General features: G+C 51.9%; 1 protein-coding gene across 2 annotated transcripts; it reads right to left on the minus strand.

Moving 5' to 3' along the window:
• Positions 1-1,776: 1,776 nt before the first annotated feature.
• ENO1 (enolase 1) lies at positions 1,777-14,126 on the minus strand. 2 transcript variants are annotated; one of them, XM_002188853.6, is made up of 12 exons: positions 13,972-14,126; positions 10,592-10,685; positions 9,208-9,303; positions 6,948-7,006; positions 6,241-6,310; positions 5,933-6,066; positions 5,562-5,784; positions 3,850-4,047; positions 3,409-3,610; positions 3,155-3,263; positions 2,694-2,752; positions 1,777-2,244 (listed from the first exon to the last, which is right to left on the minus strand). In XM_002188853.6, exons 1-12 carry the CDS (start codon positions 14,101-14,103, stop codon positions 2,175-2,177), a joined length of 1,446 nt encoding a protein of 481 aa, XP_002188889.5. In that variant the 5' UTR covers positions 14,104-14,126; the 3' UTR covers positions 1,777-2,174. The 2 variants fall into 2 exon arrangements, with proteins under 2 accessions (XP_002188889.5, XP_030144993.4); XM_030289133.4 differs by lacking the exon at positions 13,972-14,126 and adding an exon at positions 11,435-11,580.
• Between the last annotated feature and the right edge of the window lie 1,736 nt (positions 14,127-15,862).

Raw genomic sequence — 15,862 nt, forward strand, 5'->3', positions numbered from 1 at the left:
GTTACAATCATTCACTTTTCTCTAACACGCTTAAAATTCTTATCTCCAAACCCCAGCCCCGCGTTCCAGCACTTACCCACTCGGGGCTTTTTTCTTCCTTTGCAAGTGACTCCTTTCAACGCTGCAGCCTCATTAGGGAGAGCCTGAATCCGCTGCAGCTGGAAGCACCTTGCTGATCTGGCCCAAATACTCTCGGAGATGAAACTTGAAAGCTTTCTGTGAGGGGTTTGATGGGACAGGTGAGCACAGCATCTGACACGGCAGGATTGATTCCCAGCGCAGGGAGGAACAGCGGTTCAATGGCAGCTGACTCCAGCTTCGGGTTCCGCAGCCCAAGCAACGCTCCAGCCCTGCCATTTCCCGGTTATTTTAAGGCAGAGCACACCTGGTAATTGACCTGTAACTGTTCTCTCCCCCTTGCTCTGACAAGGTGTGAACGATAATGAATTCATGCCAGGCTCCTTTTGCAGTGTTAACCAGCACACAGCCCACGTAAAGGGGCTTTTGTCAGAGCTGGGACTGAGCTCTGCCTCTGAGCAGAGCAGGATTCCAGCCTGGCTTTCCCCACAGCCATGGGGCCAGTGCCAGGCCCTGCTCCTGCCACTCATTTCAGCACAGCCTCACTGCCCTTTGGGCTTTGGGCAATTTGTGGCAACCACGGACCTGATTTTCCAGCTCCTTTTGCTTCCTGAAGCTTATTAAGAGAAAATTGCCAGGTGGAAATAGAGGCCCAGGTAAGGGGGCTGAGCATTTGGACTTCACTTACTAAGTGCCAGGTGAGGAACAGCCCTATTTGTGCTCCTGAACACAGCTCTGCTAAAAAGCTTCCTAAACCATCCTGCAGATATTAGAAGCTGCCTCTTTGAGAGAAGAAAAATCCCTTGATAGGATTTGTGTGTAATTAGCTGGTTTATTCATTTAACAGGTCTAATTCAGAGATCAGCTAAGTGTGAAAAGTGCAGTGGGCTTCAAATCTGCCACGGAGTGCAACCAACTCAGAGCAAGCAAGGCCTGGGCAAAGGACAAATGTGGGAGAGAGGGGCTGGCCCGGTGCTGAGCTAGGGCTGGTAAATTTGGTATTTATAGCAAAGCTCTTCTTAAGAGCAGCCTGACAAATGAGATAAACCTCCTAAGGAAACACAGCTGCCAGGTGCCCAGGGAAGGTTGTTTCCTTGTTATTGCCACAGCAGAACTGCGAATATTCTTTGCAGTGGGTGGTGAGATGTGCCCTGCAGCTGTGAAATCCCGGATCACCGGGAGGGTTTAGGGCGTTGGGGCACAGGCCCGGTCCGGTCCGTGCCCTGCAGCACCGAAATCCCGGATCACCAGGAGGGTTCAGAGCGCTCGGGCACAGACCCGGTCCGGTCCGTGCCATGCCCTGCAGTACCCGCCGCGCCCACCGGGGGGCGGTGCTGGGCACAGCCCGGCCGCAGGGCAGCGGCTCCGGAGGAGTCATTAGCAGATCGGAAATTAATGACATTAATGATTTTACTAATCTGCCGCTGCGGAAAAAGGCAGCAAGAACTGGCTTAGACATCCTCTCGCTCACTTGTGTCGTAATTTGTTTTTTTCCTGTCTGGGAATAGAGTGAGGTCACAACTCAGCTCCCTGTGGCAGTACCCACACAGCAACAGAACCACACTGGGGACAGACACCCCAAAAACTCTGATGAGCCTTAAGGTCCCTTCCAACAGAAACCATTCCATGACTCCACAATGCAAAGGTGGGAATCCTTGCTCCCGGACTCCTCCAAATACTTCCAAGCCACACACATCATTGGGTTGTTTGATGCTTTTATTTACCACATGTAAAAACACTACTGTCTCTGTCTGCAGGTACCTCTTGCTGCACTGCAAATCACACGGCTCCAAACGTTGAAGATGAGACAGGCAGAGAAGGGAACTAAAGTGTTTATGCCCAGAATCACAATGTCATGACCCCTGAGGGTGTTAAACACACAGAACACCCCCAGGGACTGTTCTACAGAAGCAGCAGAGCATTACAATTAACAGACCAGAGCTGGTGAAAACACTGGGTGAAGGGATCATCTAGAGGATAAGAGGACCTGCAGACTGGTCTTTTCCTTCAGCTGCCCTTATCTTTCTAGTACAGATAATTGTGATCTAAGTCAAAATATCTAGTGCTGAACCAGAACAGAGGGGACTCTTCCACACTTAGTTGACACGAGGGTTCCTGAAGTTCCTCCCAGCAAAGCGAGCCTTGCTGCCGAGCTCCTCCTCAATTCTGATGAAGGACAGAGAGCACTGGGTGTCAGCAGCCAGCAGAGAACCCCTCACTAGCACAGGCCTCACACTGAACACCTGGCCCACCTGGCCCTGAAACACCTGACCCACGCTGCACGGACACCCACCTGCTCCTGGAGGTCCTACACTGCCAAGGCAGCTCCCACCAAGGCCCTGCCCAGCAGAGCAGGGCAGTGCCACACACCTGACACCACCCAAACATTTGAGATGCCTGCCAAGAGAGGGCAGTGCCTCAGCCCAGCATCACAGGATGCTCGGTGGGATCTGTTCTGGACCTCGCCCACCCGGCTCCTCCTCAGCACAGCCACCTGCAGCCACAAGCACCTCTGGCTCGTGCTGCCCTGCAGGTGTTTCTGAGGGGCAGAGGCCAAGCCGTGCCCCAGAGCAGCAGCAGAACAAATGAATGCCCCTTCCCAGCCCCAGGCTCACCTCAGCAGCTGGTTGTACTTGGCCAGACGCTCGGATCGGCACGGGGCACCGGTTTTGATCTGCGGGAAATCACAAAGTTAGTGAAGAACTCCAAGTGCCAACACAAAACCTGCTCAGAATAATGAGCACCATCACAAGCTCTGCTTGGGCATCAGGCTCACTATCTACACATGCAAACACAACAGGTCCTGGGAGCAGAGGTTGTGCATTTGCTATCAGCTGCAGGACCAGGAAACCCCAGTACAGCCACTGGAGCCAAGACCTTTGACATTGCTGATTAAAGGTGAGTTTGCAAAAGATAAAGTGTTCCCCTGTCACACTCCATTAACAAATCAGCTCCCAGCAAACAGACACAGCAAATCTGCACCCCTGGAGGCAGTGCAGTGTACCATGGCTTTGGCTTCACCCCCAAATTATCCCAGGAAGCAAACAGCCAAACTGCAGCAGCTGCAGGTACCAACCTGGCCAGTGCAGAGACCCACTACCAGGTCAGCAATGAAGGTGTCCTCTGTCTCTCCAGAGCGGTGGCTCACCATCACACCCCAGCCATTGGACTGGGCCAGCTTGCAGCTGCAAGAGATCAAAAGCAGCTCACACCACGTCCTTTGCTGCAGTGACACTGCCAAGGAGCAGCACAGGACTCTGCTCTGTACGTCCATCTCCCCCCCAGTTAAAACCAGCCCCACCCTGGCCCGGCCCAGAGGGCAGAACTTACGCCTGCAGGGACTCTGTCACCGAGCCAATCTGGTTGACCTTGAGGAGGAGGCAGTTGCAGGCCTTCTCCTCCACAGCCTTGGCAATTCTCTTCGGGTTGGTCACAGTCAGATCATCACCAACCACCTGGATGTTGACGCTGCCAGTGAACTTCTTCCAGGCACCCCAGTCATCCTGGTCAAAGGGGTCTTCAATGGACACCACTGTGGAGGGACACAGAAGCTTTAGGACAACGCCAGCACAAAGGTCTGGTTTGGATGAGTGGTACCAAAGTGCTGCAGACAAGTGCTACCCACTTCCCAGAACTTTGAGAGCCCGAGGGGCTGAGTAAAGCAGGAGCTCTCCATCTCTCCTATAACAGGGGCTGCACACCAGCTCCCTCCTTCAGCAGTCAACCCTGACTCACCACTACTACTGCGTTTCTCACTGACGAGCAACTTACCAGGGTAGTTCTTGACAAAGCCCTTGTACAGGTCAGCCAGCTGGTCAGGAGAGATGTATCTGCTGGGATCATCGGGGGATTTGAAGTCCAGGTCGTACTTGCCATCCCGGTAGAACTCGGAGGCAGCCACGTCCATGCCGATGACCACCTTGTCAGTGTAGCCAGCCTTGGCGATGGCCGTCTTCAGCAGCTCCAGAGCTGCAACACACACAGCTGCTGCTGGGACCTGCAGGCACCCTGCCCCAGAGCCCCTCACTGCCCAACAGCAGCGTGCTCACTTGGCAAACAATCTCCCTCACCCCTCCAGAAAGCCCAAAGGAAAAGGTTCTTAAATTCTCCCACTTCTCAACTGACTGGAACAAGATATTACTTTAATACTGCTTTTAGCTTGTAATACCCTTGAGACACCATTATGGGATTCCTAATCTCTTCAGGCAGGACTACATGTCAGCCCAGAAAGCTTAATACTAGATGATACCACATCCTCTTTCAACTTTATGCATGTGGGCAGAAGCAGGGGCTGCACTCTAATCCCTTTTAGCTCCAGAGCAGGTGTTGATCATGGAAGTGGTGAGCATCCAAACCCCAACAGCAGGGAGACAGAGCCTGCCTCCAGGAGGAGACCCCTGCTGGCATCTACCTGTTCTCCACCTGCACATTTACCTGCACAAGAGGGGACAGAACCACTCAGCAGAGACCTCTGGATACTGCCCACTGTGCTACTATCGACCCCGAGTTGCAGGGGAGCAGCTGAGATCAGCTGGGCTCTGTTTGCAGCAGGAAGCTCAGATCAAGTGTTTTCTTTTGTTGTTGGCTTGGCTTTTTGTTTGGGTTCTTTTTGTGTGGGTTTGGTTGTGTTTTGTAAGATGCTAATGCAGCACAAACTGCAAAAACAGCTGCTGCCAGCAACAAAAATTCCTTGGAATGTGATTGTCATTCAAGGTCATCTTCACTGATGCCTGCAAGGGTACAGACCCAGCAAAGCTGCATGTGACACTGGGACTCAGAAATGACACAACTGCTGGTGTTATCTCAGTACAGTCAAAAAAAGCAGTGCAGGTCACCAGTCCCCTCTACAATAACCAACAGCTGTAAAGTAAAAAGCAACTGAGCCGAGCTCCTGTTCTACTGCCTTGTGAGCAGCTCCTTTTCTGGAGAGGCAGAGAAAGCTCCTCTGGTACAGTTTTTGTAGGAACAGATATTGCTTCCCACGGGCAAATTGCCTCTCCCACAGGTTCCTGAACAGAACTGTTTGGCCATGGAAGCAGCAAGTGCCTCAGCTTCCCAGGCAAGCCTTCGTGCCCTCCCACACACAGCCAGGCAGAGCACAACCTGTTTCCCTCTTTGCAGAAAAACAACTCCACTGATCTCTGACTGTTGACTTCTGGAACACCTGCAGTGCACAGAAGTTCCCACATCACTTTTCAACTAGAAGGGCACAAGGTTCCCTTTAAGCTGCTACAGGAATGAGAGTAATGAGGAATGAGAGTAATGAGGCACTGAAGTAAAAACCATCCTGTCCAACTGCATAAACTGATGTCCAAGGGAATACCTGACCACATCAGTAGAGCATCTTGGGATGTCTGCCAGGGTAAGAAACAGAGTAAAGACAAAGCAGGAAGTTCTACACCTTTGATCCCATTGATCCTGCTTGTCATCAGTTCATTCTCCAGCTATCAGTTCCATGCCTCCCACACTTGGCTCATTCTCACCTTCTTTGTTTTCCAGGATGTTGGGGGCAAAGCCACCCTCATCCCCCACGTTGGTGGCATCTTTGCCATACTTTTCCTTGATGACGTTCTTGAGGTTGTGGTAGACCTCTGCCCCGACACGCATGGCGTCCCTGAAGCTCTCTGCCCCCACGGGCAGGATCATGAACTCCTGCATGGCCAGCTTGTTGCCAGCGTGGGAGCCCCCGTTGATCACGTTGAAAGCCTTGGAGGAACCAGGAAAAGCCAGGTTGGAACATGTCAGGGGAACGTGGTACAGCCCTTACATCACACTCCTTGTACCCCAGAGCCTGACCCAAGAGCACCAGGCTAAAGTCAAACCAGGGCCCAGCCTGCCCCACCCAGGCACTTACAGGAACTGGGAGAATGACCTCTGGATTTCCAGCAAGGTCAGCGATGTGTCGGTACAGGGGAACACCCTTCTCAGCAGCACCAGCTTTGCACACAGCCAGAGACACACCCAGGATGGCATTAGCACCAAACTTGGCTGAAATGGGAAGAAATTGATTAGAGAAGTGTCTTTATAAAAAGAGACTCCCAAGCTTTGAATTATGGCAGTGCACAGCACATGGCCATACACTGGCTATTGGTTCTGGTAAATAGAATTCTATTGGCTCATCTTTATCTTTTCATCCCTCAGTGCAACACAAAGCCCACTCACATTTGTTCTCTGTCCCATCCATTTCCAGCATCAGCTTGTCAATCTTTTCTTGTTCCACCACGTTCACATTCTGCAGAGGGAAGCAAACAAAATGTTTGACACCAAGCACAGGCCCACACACCCTCACCCACCCACCATGGCACTGACACCCCTGGCAGGCACCACACTTGCTCAAGGGCAGCCACCAAGAGCTGAGCAGACCAATTCCTGTCACTATTCCACAGCAGCAGCCCAGGGCTGACAGCTGAGCTGGGTGTGCCATCACTTCACCCACTATCACTTAGGTCTGCACCAGCCTTTGCAGCCAGGCTTGGTGCCCACAAAGCACAAAGGAATCTCATTCAAGCAGACTTTTCTAGATCCTCTCACACTCTCTTCAAGTTACTCTGTTTGGATAAAACCTAGCCCCTCCTCATCATTCAGCCACTCTTTGAAGCACAAATCAGCTTGTATCCTAGCTGCACCACTGCAGCTCCCAGGGGATGAAGAGTTTCTGCACACTACAACACCAGGCTGCTGGAGAAGGCTTCATTACGTGTTAGATGTGCACTCATTAAGTAAATTAAGTAAAAAACCAATGCTGTGGTCAGTTTGTTCACATGCACTCCAACACACAGGCTGACACCCCCCAGGGGACACCCCACCAGAGGGTGGTTTGGACACTGCGGGGCTGTAGGAGATGTTAAGAGAAGACAGATTGCTCCTACCTTGCTAATCAGTGCAGGTGCAATCGTTTTATTGACGTGCTCAACAGCTTTTGAGACACCTGGAAAGAACAAGCAAATCAGACACTGGTCAACACACAGGTTATGCAGGGATTAGTAGGGGAACTCGGGAACATCCAGGAAAACCACCTCATGCTAGCCCAGCCCCAGCCCAAGCTGAGCCTATGGCCAGGTGTGAACACAGGCCCTGGCTGGACTGGGAGGCGCATGAAGGATGCATTGGCTAGGACTGGTCCAGGAATGCCAGGTTAGTCTGCCAGGCCATGCACTGGAGAGATTCATCCGAGTGCCAGGGCTGCACATCCATTACCTGTGTGCACAGTGCCGTGGCCAGGAACTCGTTAACATATTTAACAGCTCTGGAGACACCTGACAGAAGCAAAACGGAGTCAAGGCGCAGGTGACAACTCGCAGCCAACCCACAGGAATGCAGCAGAGGACACAGAGAGGCACCAGGCTGGCACTGAGCACTAGAGACAAAGGGCTCAAAGAGCAGAGGAAGCTGTGCAAAGCTCTGTGTGGGCTCTCCACCTCTGCCATCCCAAACCTCAAGGGCCTGAACCACAGCTTTTAGGGAAGGTTTTAGGATGGGCTCTCCTGCCAACTCAGAGAATCCAGGAGTAAGGGGAGGGAAAAGGTTTCCCCAGAAGTTACTCATGCAACAGCTCAGGCACTTCACTACCTGTTACAGGTTCACTATTTTGTAACACTGCTATAGCATCACTTTATTTACTGTGCAGTGCTTGAAGACTTCCAAAAACCTAAGCTTCAGAATGATGAACGCTATGTGACTGCATCCTAAACAATATTAATTGCTTTTCCAAGTGGTCCAAGTCTGCAGACCTCTATTACAAAAGGCCTAACAGCTATCTGCAACTCTTCCATTTGATGATTATTTTTTCATAACTCGTGTTATTTCCCAGCTGACAAAGCCCTTCAGCCACAGCCTGTTAACTACAGTGTAATTAAATGTCATTAAGAACTGTCCATAGGATCAGACTTAACAGGTCTGAGCACACACATTTAGCACAGTGGGGTAAATACACATTTACTCTTTGCAAGAAAAAGTGCCCTGGGTAAAAGCATAAGAGCCTCAGGTTTTTTGGGACATTCAGTCATCCAGGCATTTATTCTCTGTTGAAGTATTAACAGCCATGAATCTCCTAAGACAAGGCTCTCCAAGTTCAATTTAGTTATCCACTTTAATTGCTCTTTCTTAATAGGCAAAAAATATTTCAGCTTCTTTTCACCTGCCTGGCAGGAAAGTTCAAAAATAATTCTCTCTTCCAGCCAGAAGTCAAGATGATTGCTCACACTTCAGAGGCATCACCAGTGCTTTTAGAGCAGCAAGTTAAGAAGGAGCCCTGACTGTCCAAGCTCTCAGAATAATTACAAAAGTACTACTGGGATGTTTATTAGGTAATGACATCTTGTTTGCAGCTATTCCTTCTCACCCATACTTGTTCCCAAGCCAGCCTGGTGACTGCTGGGTTTAGTTCTTTTCAGAATGCACAGCCAGCCTCCAGACAAGTAAAATATTACACCACTAACACAAACTTAAGTATCCTGGCTACCTGCAATGGCAGACAAAAAGCCAGAGGGCTGAAGCCACTGTGGGGTCTGAAACAGAGGCACCTGCCAGGACTAGCAGTGCAGAGCTGCACATTCCCAGTGGACAGAGCTGGCACGAACCCCCAGGTTCAGGATTTAACATGCTGGGATCTAAGGAGTCTGCAGTCTCAGAGCTGACAGATTTAAGGGCTCTGGGAAAATTCGGGCTATGAAAAGACCTTGTGACTAACTGCAGGATGACTGAGGCTTTTGGAGCTGGCAGTTTAGATGCCCTTACAGCATTGGCAAAGCACTCTGCCACGCTTCCACACAGTGCAAGAGGAGCAGGGTAACAAAGTACACCTGGACACATTGTACCAGAGACATTGTCACCTGGCTGGGCGTGCCCAGCTCCACACACCCACCTGTGCAGCTGCCCTGCCCTGCAGCACGAGGCAGCTGTACTGCTGGAGGCAGCTGCACTGCTGGAGGCAGCTGCACTGCTGGAGGCAGCTGCACTGCTGGAGGCAGCCACCCTCCAGGTCACGGCCAGGAAAGCAACCCAGCCACCTCTGCTCTGCCTGTGGCCAGCTCACAGCCCACGCTGCTGTCACTCCCTGCCTGTCCCCTCTGCCCAGCTGCCAGCACAGACAGCAGGACAGGAGCCCAGCAGCGACAGGACCAGCTTTACCTTTGCCCATGTAGCGTGTCTTGTCATTGTCACGGAGCTCCAGGGCCTCATAGATTCCAGTTGAGGCACCGCTGGGAACGGCAGCTCTGAACAGACCTGTTCACAACAGGAAAAAACACCTTGGCACACTCAAACCACTAAACATGCCCCCTCCCAGCCTGCCACACACTTCCAGCCCTGCAGCTGCAAGAGGGTCTCCAAACCACACCTCTGCTCACATACACACTGATCCCACAAGGGCTTTCTGCTCATTTACAGCATCACCAATTTATCAGCATCTCCCTCACGCTGATCAACAGCAACCTGACTCCTCCTCCACTGTGCATTTCAAGAGTTAAGGAAGGCATCCATTCCCCTTCCAAAAAGGATAGCTGAATTCACTGCATCTGCCTTTGAGCTCAGGCAAGGCAAGCTCTTAAATTCTTCTAGGATATGGCAGAAAAGGGACAATTAGGAGACCTATTTTGCTAACAGGAGTCCTGAGCTCTTCAGACAACAGCAGAGCCACCCAGCCAGCCCATTCCTTCAGCCAAGGCTGCTGAACTTGGAGCAAATCTGCACACTGGAGCCTGCTCTGGGGTTCAAGATGCCAACTTCAACCTCCAGTCTTTCCCTTATCCCACTAAATCAAAGAGCTTAGTGGGGGCAGTCTCATTAAATGACTGCATTAATCTTTTGAGGCAGAAAGATCAGCTCTTTAGTCAGTGTATTACAGCCATTGTGTTTGCTCATTCCACCAAATCACATTGGTATGAGGTTGCACAATGCTTTTGTCAGATCCCATCAGATGTGGGATGAACAACTAACAAACCAAGGGAAAGTCCTACAGTAATTAAAAATATAAGATGTTACATGTGAAAGCCCAATTAGACAAGTTCTTTAGTCATGCCTGAGTACTTAGGCAGAGGAGAAACCATTACCAAAAATTCAACTGTGCAGCAGAAAACTCCGTCATCACAGAAAGCCACTGCAGATAAATTAAGAATTAAACAGCAAGTGTACTCATACAGTGGGGAGCACTGACAACCAGGGCCATTAGCAGCTGCTCCAGAACAGAGCTTCCAGGTGCTATTCCAGTTTATGCTGGGGCAAGGGAAGGAGGGCAGGTTTGGAACAGCTCTCCCACAGTTTAGGCTGTAAGAAACAGCACCCTCCAAAAAACCCTGCACTGTCCACACCAGGAACTCGAGCTCAGCAAACTCATCCAACAGAATGAGGCAGAGGCTTTTTCTGCAAGACTCACAGCAAGTTCCAACAGGTTTTATGTGTGGAGGAAGAAGCCAGCACACTTCCACTGCTAGAACAGGACAGGTTCTATGCTTCTGCCTGCCTGGAGTTCTACCAGCTCTAAGCCAGGGATGAACAGCTGCAGCTGAGGACTCACCTTTGTTGGTGTAGAGGTCTACCTCAACAGTGGGGTTGCCACGGGAGTCAAAGATTTCACGGGCATGGATCTTGGTGATAGACATCTTTAGTACCTGAAAAAAGGAGCTTAGAATTAGTCATTGAATGGTTTGGGTTGGAAGGGACCACAAAGCTCAGCCCATCCCACACCCTGCCACGAGCAGTGACACTTTCCACCAGACCAGGCTGCTGGATGAGCCTCATCCAGCCTGGCCTGGAACATTCTCAGGGACAGGGCATCCACAGCTTCCCTGGGCAAACTCTTCCAGTGTCCCATGACTTTTATTATTAAAAAAAAAAAAAAAAAAAAAAAATCACTTCCTTATGTGCAAGGGACAATCACTTGATGTTTCCAAATGACCTGAACTGCAGTGTCATCAGACCCCAGACACAGCTGCAGGAGCAGAGGACAAATCTAAAGGAACATCACCTCACCACGTCAGAGCAGCAAAGAGCTCCCAAAACAGCAACTCTGCTATCTGTTAAGAGTTCTTTTTGACAAGAGACCAGAGTGCAATAGCTCTCAGCATGCAGAGTGCTCTTAGTATGCACAGCAGCTGCTCAGACCCAAATGGAACCAATGACCAAAGAGAAGCAGCCACAGCTCATTAAAAACTTGCATTAATAGTTACACCCTGTTGAGCATTTACAGGAATAGTTTTTCCTCTTCACTTTTTATCTTAAAAGGAAAAAAAAAAAAAATCCCCCTAATCTTTTGGATACTTCCTTTTTCCCTTCTTGCATTTATCCACTTCAGAAAACTGCAGTCAGGGAATTCTTATGTAAGCCCAGCCACATTTTAAAAATCAAGTCATACACATGCCTGTAAGCCATCGACTGGCACCAAACCCAGCCCATCTGCACAGAAGAAAGCTCAGCCTCAGAAGCACAACTATCTGGAAGCTGGTTTCTTGGCAAGCCAGTGTGGGTGGCAACCCTGTTTACAGAAATGGTCATGAATCCTTCCACAGTTACTGCAAAGTTAAAAAAACATGACCTTAGAAATGCTGCTGCTGGTTCACAATCTGTGAGGGGGTAGCTGCACACTCTTGTTCCTCCCCCACAGCAAACTCTGTCCTCCCCAGGTCAAAAGCACAGGCAACCTTTGCTTCCCCCCTTTTGGCTTTCCCTGTCCCTTCCAGCTGTCCTGCCCCTGCGTGTTGTCTAAGATTTCAGTCAGACCCCCACACTGACACATGATCCGACTAAAATATGAAACAAGACAGCTTCTTCAAGCTGACCTTCATGCTGCCACTACCTAGCTTCAATCAGTGAACACACAAGCTAGAAATAAATCCCTGCAAGTCTCTGCTTATCAGTCCCACCCACACTTAGCTCTCTGCAGATGCACTGAGCAATGGCTAACAGGAAGAATGCCCACTTATCCAAAAAGGCTTTCAGAGTTTATCACCTGCTAAACCTTACTTTCATTTTTAGAACCTTGGCTTTGCTACAGAATTTGAGGTGGCTCATTCTTTGAAAGCACAGCCAGTTTCCAGGACCTCTCAGTGCAGTGCTACAGCTGTTTGTTGACCTTCATGAAGGAGGCACTTCAGGAGCACACACTGCAAGAACTTCCACTGGGAATGTCTGCCAGGTCGGACATTACTCCATCCCTGACAAGTCCCTCCCTTCTCTGCAGAAAGAGGCATTTCATGCATTACCCCAGGAATCCTTGATGCTCCTTTTGCAAACTCTCCACTCCTGTGTTCACGAAACAATTCTCCCTTTGAGCTATAGGGTAAAACTGATGCTGTTTAGCTCACCACGATGTATTCTGCCCTAATCAAATCAATCAACTCATCCAGAACACAAGGGTCAGCCCGTGTGTGCCCAGGGTTAACCACAGAAATGCTGACTGAAGGCAGCGAGGACAGCAGCACTGTCTGCTCAGACCTTTGTCCTGTGCCAAACACGCAACACCCCGGTGGTATTTAACGAGCACGCTGCCTTAAACCTTTTCCTGCAGCATAATCTGCTGACAAGGTCACTGTCTCCCTTCAGGGGAAGCCACACACTCCAGCTTGCCTGGCCTGGCCAGGAGCACCTACAACCCCTGCCAGCTCTGAGGACCTTCTTCACTACCAGCTGAAGTCTAAGAAATCACCACTTATTCCTCATCTGACCCTGCACAAGGAATGCAGTACTCTCAACTAGAGATTACTCCAATTGAAAATTATTTCCAAAGACTTTTTTTATAGGCAACCCTACCACCAAAACCTGTCCTTGTGAGCTATCTTGCAGCCACACTTCTCTAAAATCAATACAGGGTTAAGGCTGAGCACTGCAAGCATCTGAATGGAGATTTAAAAAGCAACACTAAAGTTTAGCCATAGAAATAACTGCCCTAGTGAGTGTCTTATTACAGGCATGCCACATTTATCAGTGGAAGCCTCTCTTGACACTTAAAGGTCCTTATGACCGTAACTCTCATACCACCAGTGCTCTGAAAAAAGCTGAGACCTTTGAGTGCACTCTATCAGATCCCAACGTATTAATTCCCCTGCCAAAGCAGTCCTTGAAACTGGACAAATGTGCACATTCCAACCCTGCTCCTCTGCACTCCACAGGGCATTAATCCACCTCTACAACATGATCCAACGGGTTCTGAAGGATGCCTGGCAAGGAGCAAATCACAGACACGTTCAACCACTTTCTCTCTCTGCGTTTAGTAAGATGGAGGCCCGAAAGTGCGTTGGCTCAGCCTGTGGGCTTGGATGACAAACTTCAGTACTTCCTGCCGGCTCAGAGAGGCACGGCCCTACCCTGTGACTCAGCAGGCAAGTAACGGAGCAGGAGAAAGCCCGGGGTCCTCTCCGGCAGACCTGCACGAGGCAAGATGTTAACAGGCAGCTCTTTATCCACTGCACATCCAGCTGCTGCTCCCCACCAACGCTGCCCTGGGGTAACCAGCACTGAAATACCCGCTCAGAGACCTCGGGCACCGATGCTAGCAAACGTTAAATATTTGAGATGGGAAGCTGAAGGACATCTACTAAAGAGGGGAAGGTCCAAATCACCACACGCAATCCGAGAGCGACTGTTAATGATTAAAAGAAAGAGGTTAAACGCTGCCTTTGAGGATGCCTTGACCCACCACATCCCCCTGATTCTGCCCCCGCCCTGACCCGCCGTATCCCCCCGTTTTTAATCCCCACCCCCGCCCAGCGCCGGGGCTCAGGCCGCCGCAGGCCCTCCCTGCCCCGCCGGCGCTGCAGAACCACACAGCGGCCTGCACCCCCGGGGACCACCGAGCCTCGGCCCGGCCGGGGCTCCGCGGCCGCTCACAGGGGAGCGGATTCCCTTTCCGGAGAAGGGAAGCGCGGCCTCAGGGCCCGCGGAGCGAGCCGCCGCACTCACCGCTGTGCTGGCAGCCCCGCTCCGCAGCCCCGCCGCTGTCGCCGCCCCGGCTCCGACTGAGACCCACCAGCCCCGCGCCCGCTCGCCTATAGCCGGCCTCGCGCGCAGGGCCCGCCCCCCGGCCGCACCCATTGGCCAGCGCCGTGCGCCGCCGCGCCCCGATTGGCTGCGGCCGCCTCGCGCCAGCGGCGGGCTCGCGTGCGTGCGCTACGTGCGGCCGGGCCGCGGCCTCGTGGAAAATCCCCGCGCGAGGGGGCGGGGCCGGCGCGGCGCATGCGGGCGGGGGGAGCGGGCGGGACCACGCGGAGCGGCGCGGGGGGAGCCGTGAGGGACGGACGGCGAGGCTGGACACCGGCACCGGCACCGGCACCGGCCACAGCCGGGCCCGCAACCCTGCCGTGGGCAGCCACATCTCACACTGCCCCAGCTTGCTGCGAGCCCCGTCCACCCTGGCCTTGGACTCTTTCAGAGTTATCCTCCATCCAGAGCGCCATGGGCACCCTGTGCCAGCGCCTCACCACCCTCACAGGGAATTTCTCCCCAATCTCCAATCCAAAGCTGCCCTCTGTCAGTTTGAAGCCGTTCCCCTTGTCCTGCCACTACCCGCCCCTGTAGGCAGTGCCTCCACATCTCTCGCTAAGCTCCCCTCAGGCGCTGTAAGGCCACGATAAGGCTTCTCTCCAGGCTGAACAATCCCAGTTCCCTCAGCCTTTCCTCACCATTGCGGCCAGTTCTGCGCTCTGCAGTGCAAGAAAGGCAAGGAGTACTGGAGAGGGTCCATGGGGGTCACGAATTTGGGGTCTGGGGCTGGGTAGTCCCGAGGAGACTGAGGGGGTGTCGGAATACCGAGTAAACCTGGAAGGAGGAAGGCTGGAATGGATGTGTGTGTTCCGGGAAAAGGTTAATTACAAGCACAATAAATACTCACTCTGATTTTGAAGTGAATAACCATCACACTTCCTGGAGGGGAGAAGGAGCACTAACATGATGGCTGTGACACCTCACACCAGTGTGCCAGCAGGAACACAAACTTTTCTGAGTGTGGAAAAGTTGTGCTGTGACACCTCACACCAGTGTGCCAGCAGGAACACAAACTTTTCTGAGTGTGGAAAAGTTGTGCTGTGACACCTCACACCAGTGTGCCAGCAGGAACACAAACTTTTCTGAGTGTTCTGGGATAGTGGAAGGGTCCCTGCCCGTGTCAGGGCTGGGATGGTTGAGCTTTAAGGTCCCAGCAAGCCAAAGCATTCTGTGTTCTATCTGTGAGGATGTGGCAGTGCCACTTCACCCTGACTGCACTAACAAAGCTGTTTTATTGCTCACAGATCAGTGAAGTTCGTGGTGCTCCAGCCCTGCCTCGCCCCGTGCCTGATGTACCTTCTGGGCACATTTTTCTTTCCTTCCTGAGAACATCCCCTCAGGAGAAGCTTAAAGTCTAATAAAGAGCAGAGGAAGTCTGCAGGACTGACCTTCCCGAGGCATTGCAGTGCCCTCCGAGCTGCTGTGAGCCCGGCTGGGACAGCAGCCTGCACAGAGGGAGAAGCCCTGTGCCAGCCAGGCTGGTTTGTGACAGTGCCCTGTGCCCCCCGTGCCCACTGTCTGTGGGGTTTGTGCCTTCCCTGCACATCCCTGCGGCTGCACAGCCATGGATCAGGTCGGAATGCTGCTGGGTTGTACCCAGCTGGGATAAGGCACCACTGGGCAGGGAAAGCCCTTGGAATTAAGCTGTCACAGGTAGATAATTCTTTGACGTGCCAGCCCCCCCAAACTGCACATTGTACCCCTTATAGCTGCATCCTTGGCAGCACTTTATCCTGCAGCCTCACCCTGCCTGGTGTGAGGGCACGAGAGGGGAACATTCCCTGTAAAAACACATTTCAGATGCTGGAAA

The sequence above is a fragment of the Taeniopygia guttata genome, chromosome 21 (genome assembly GCF_048771995.1).
Source record: "Taeniopygia guttata chromosome 21, bTaeGut7.mat, whole genome shotgun sequence".
Taxonomy (NCBI): Eukaryota; Metazoa; Chordata; class Aves; order Passeriformes; family Estrildidae; genus Taeniopygia; species Taeniopygia guttata.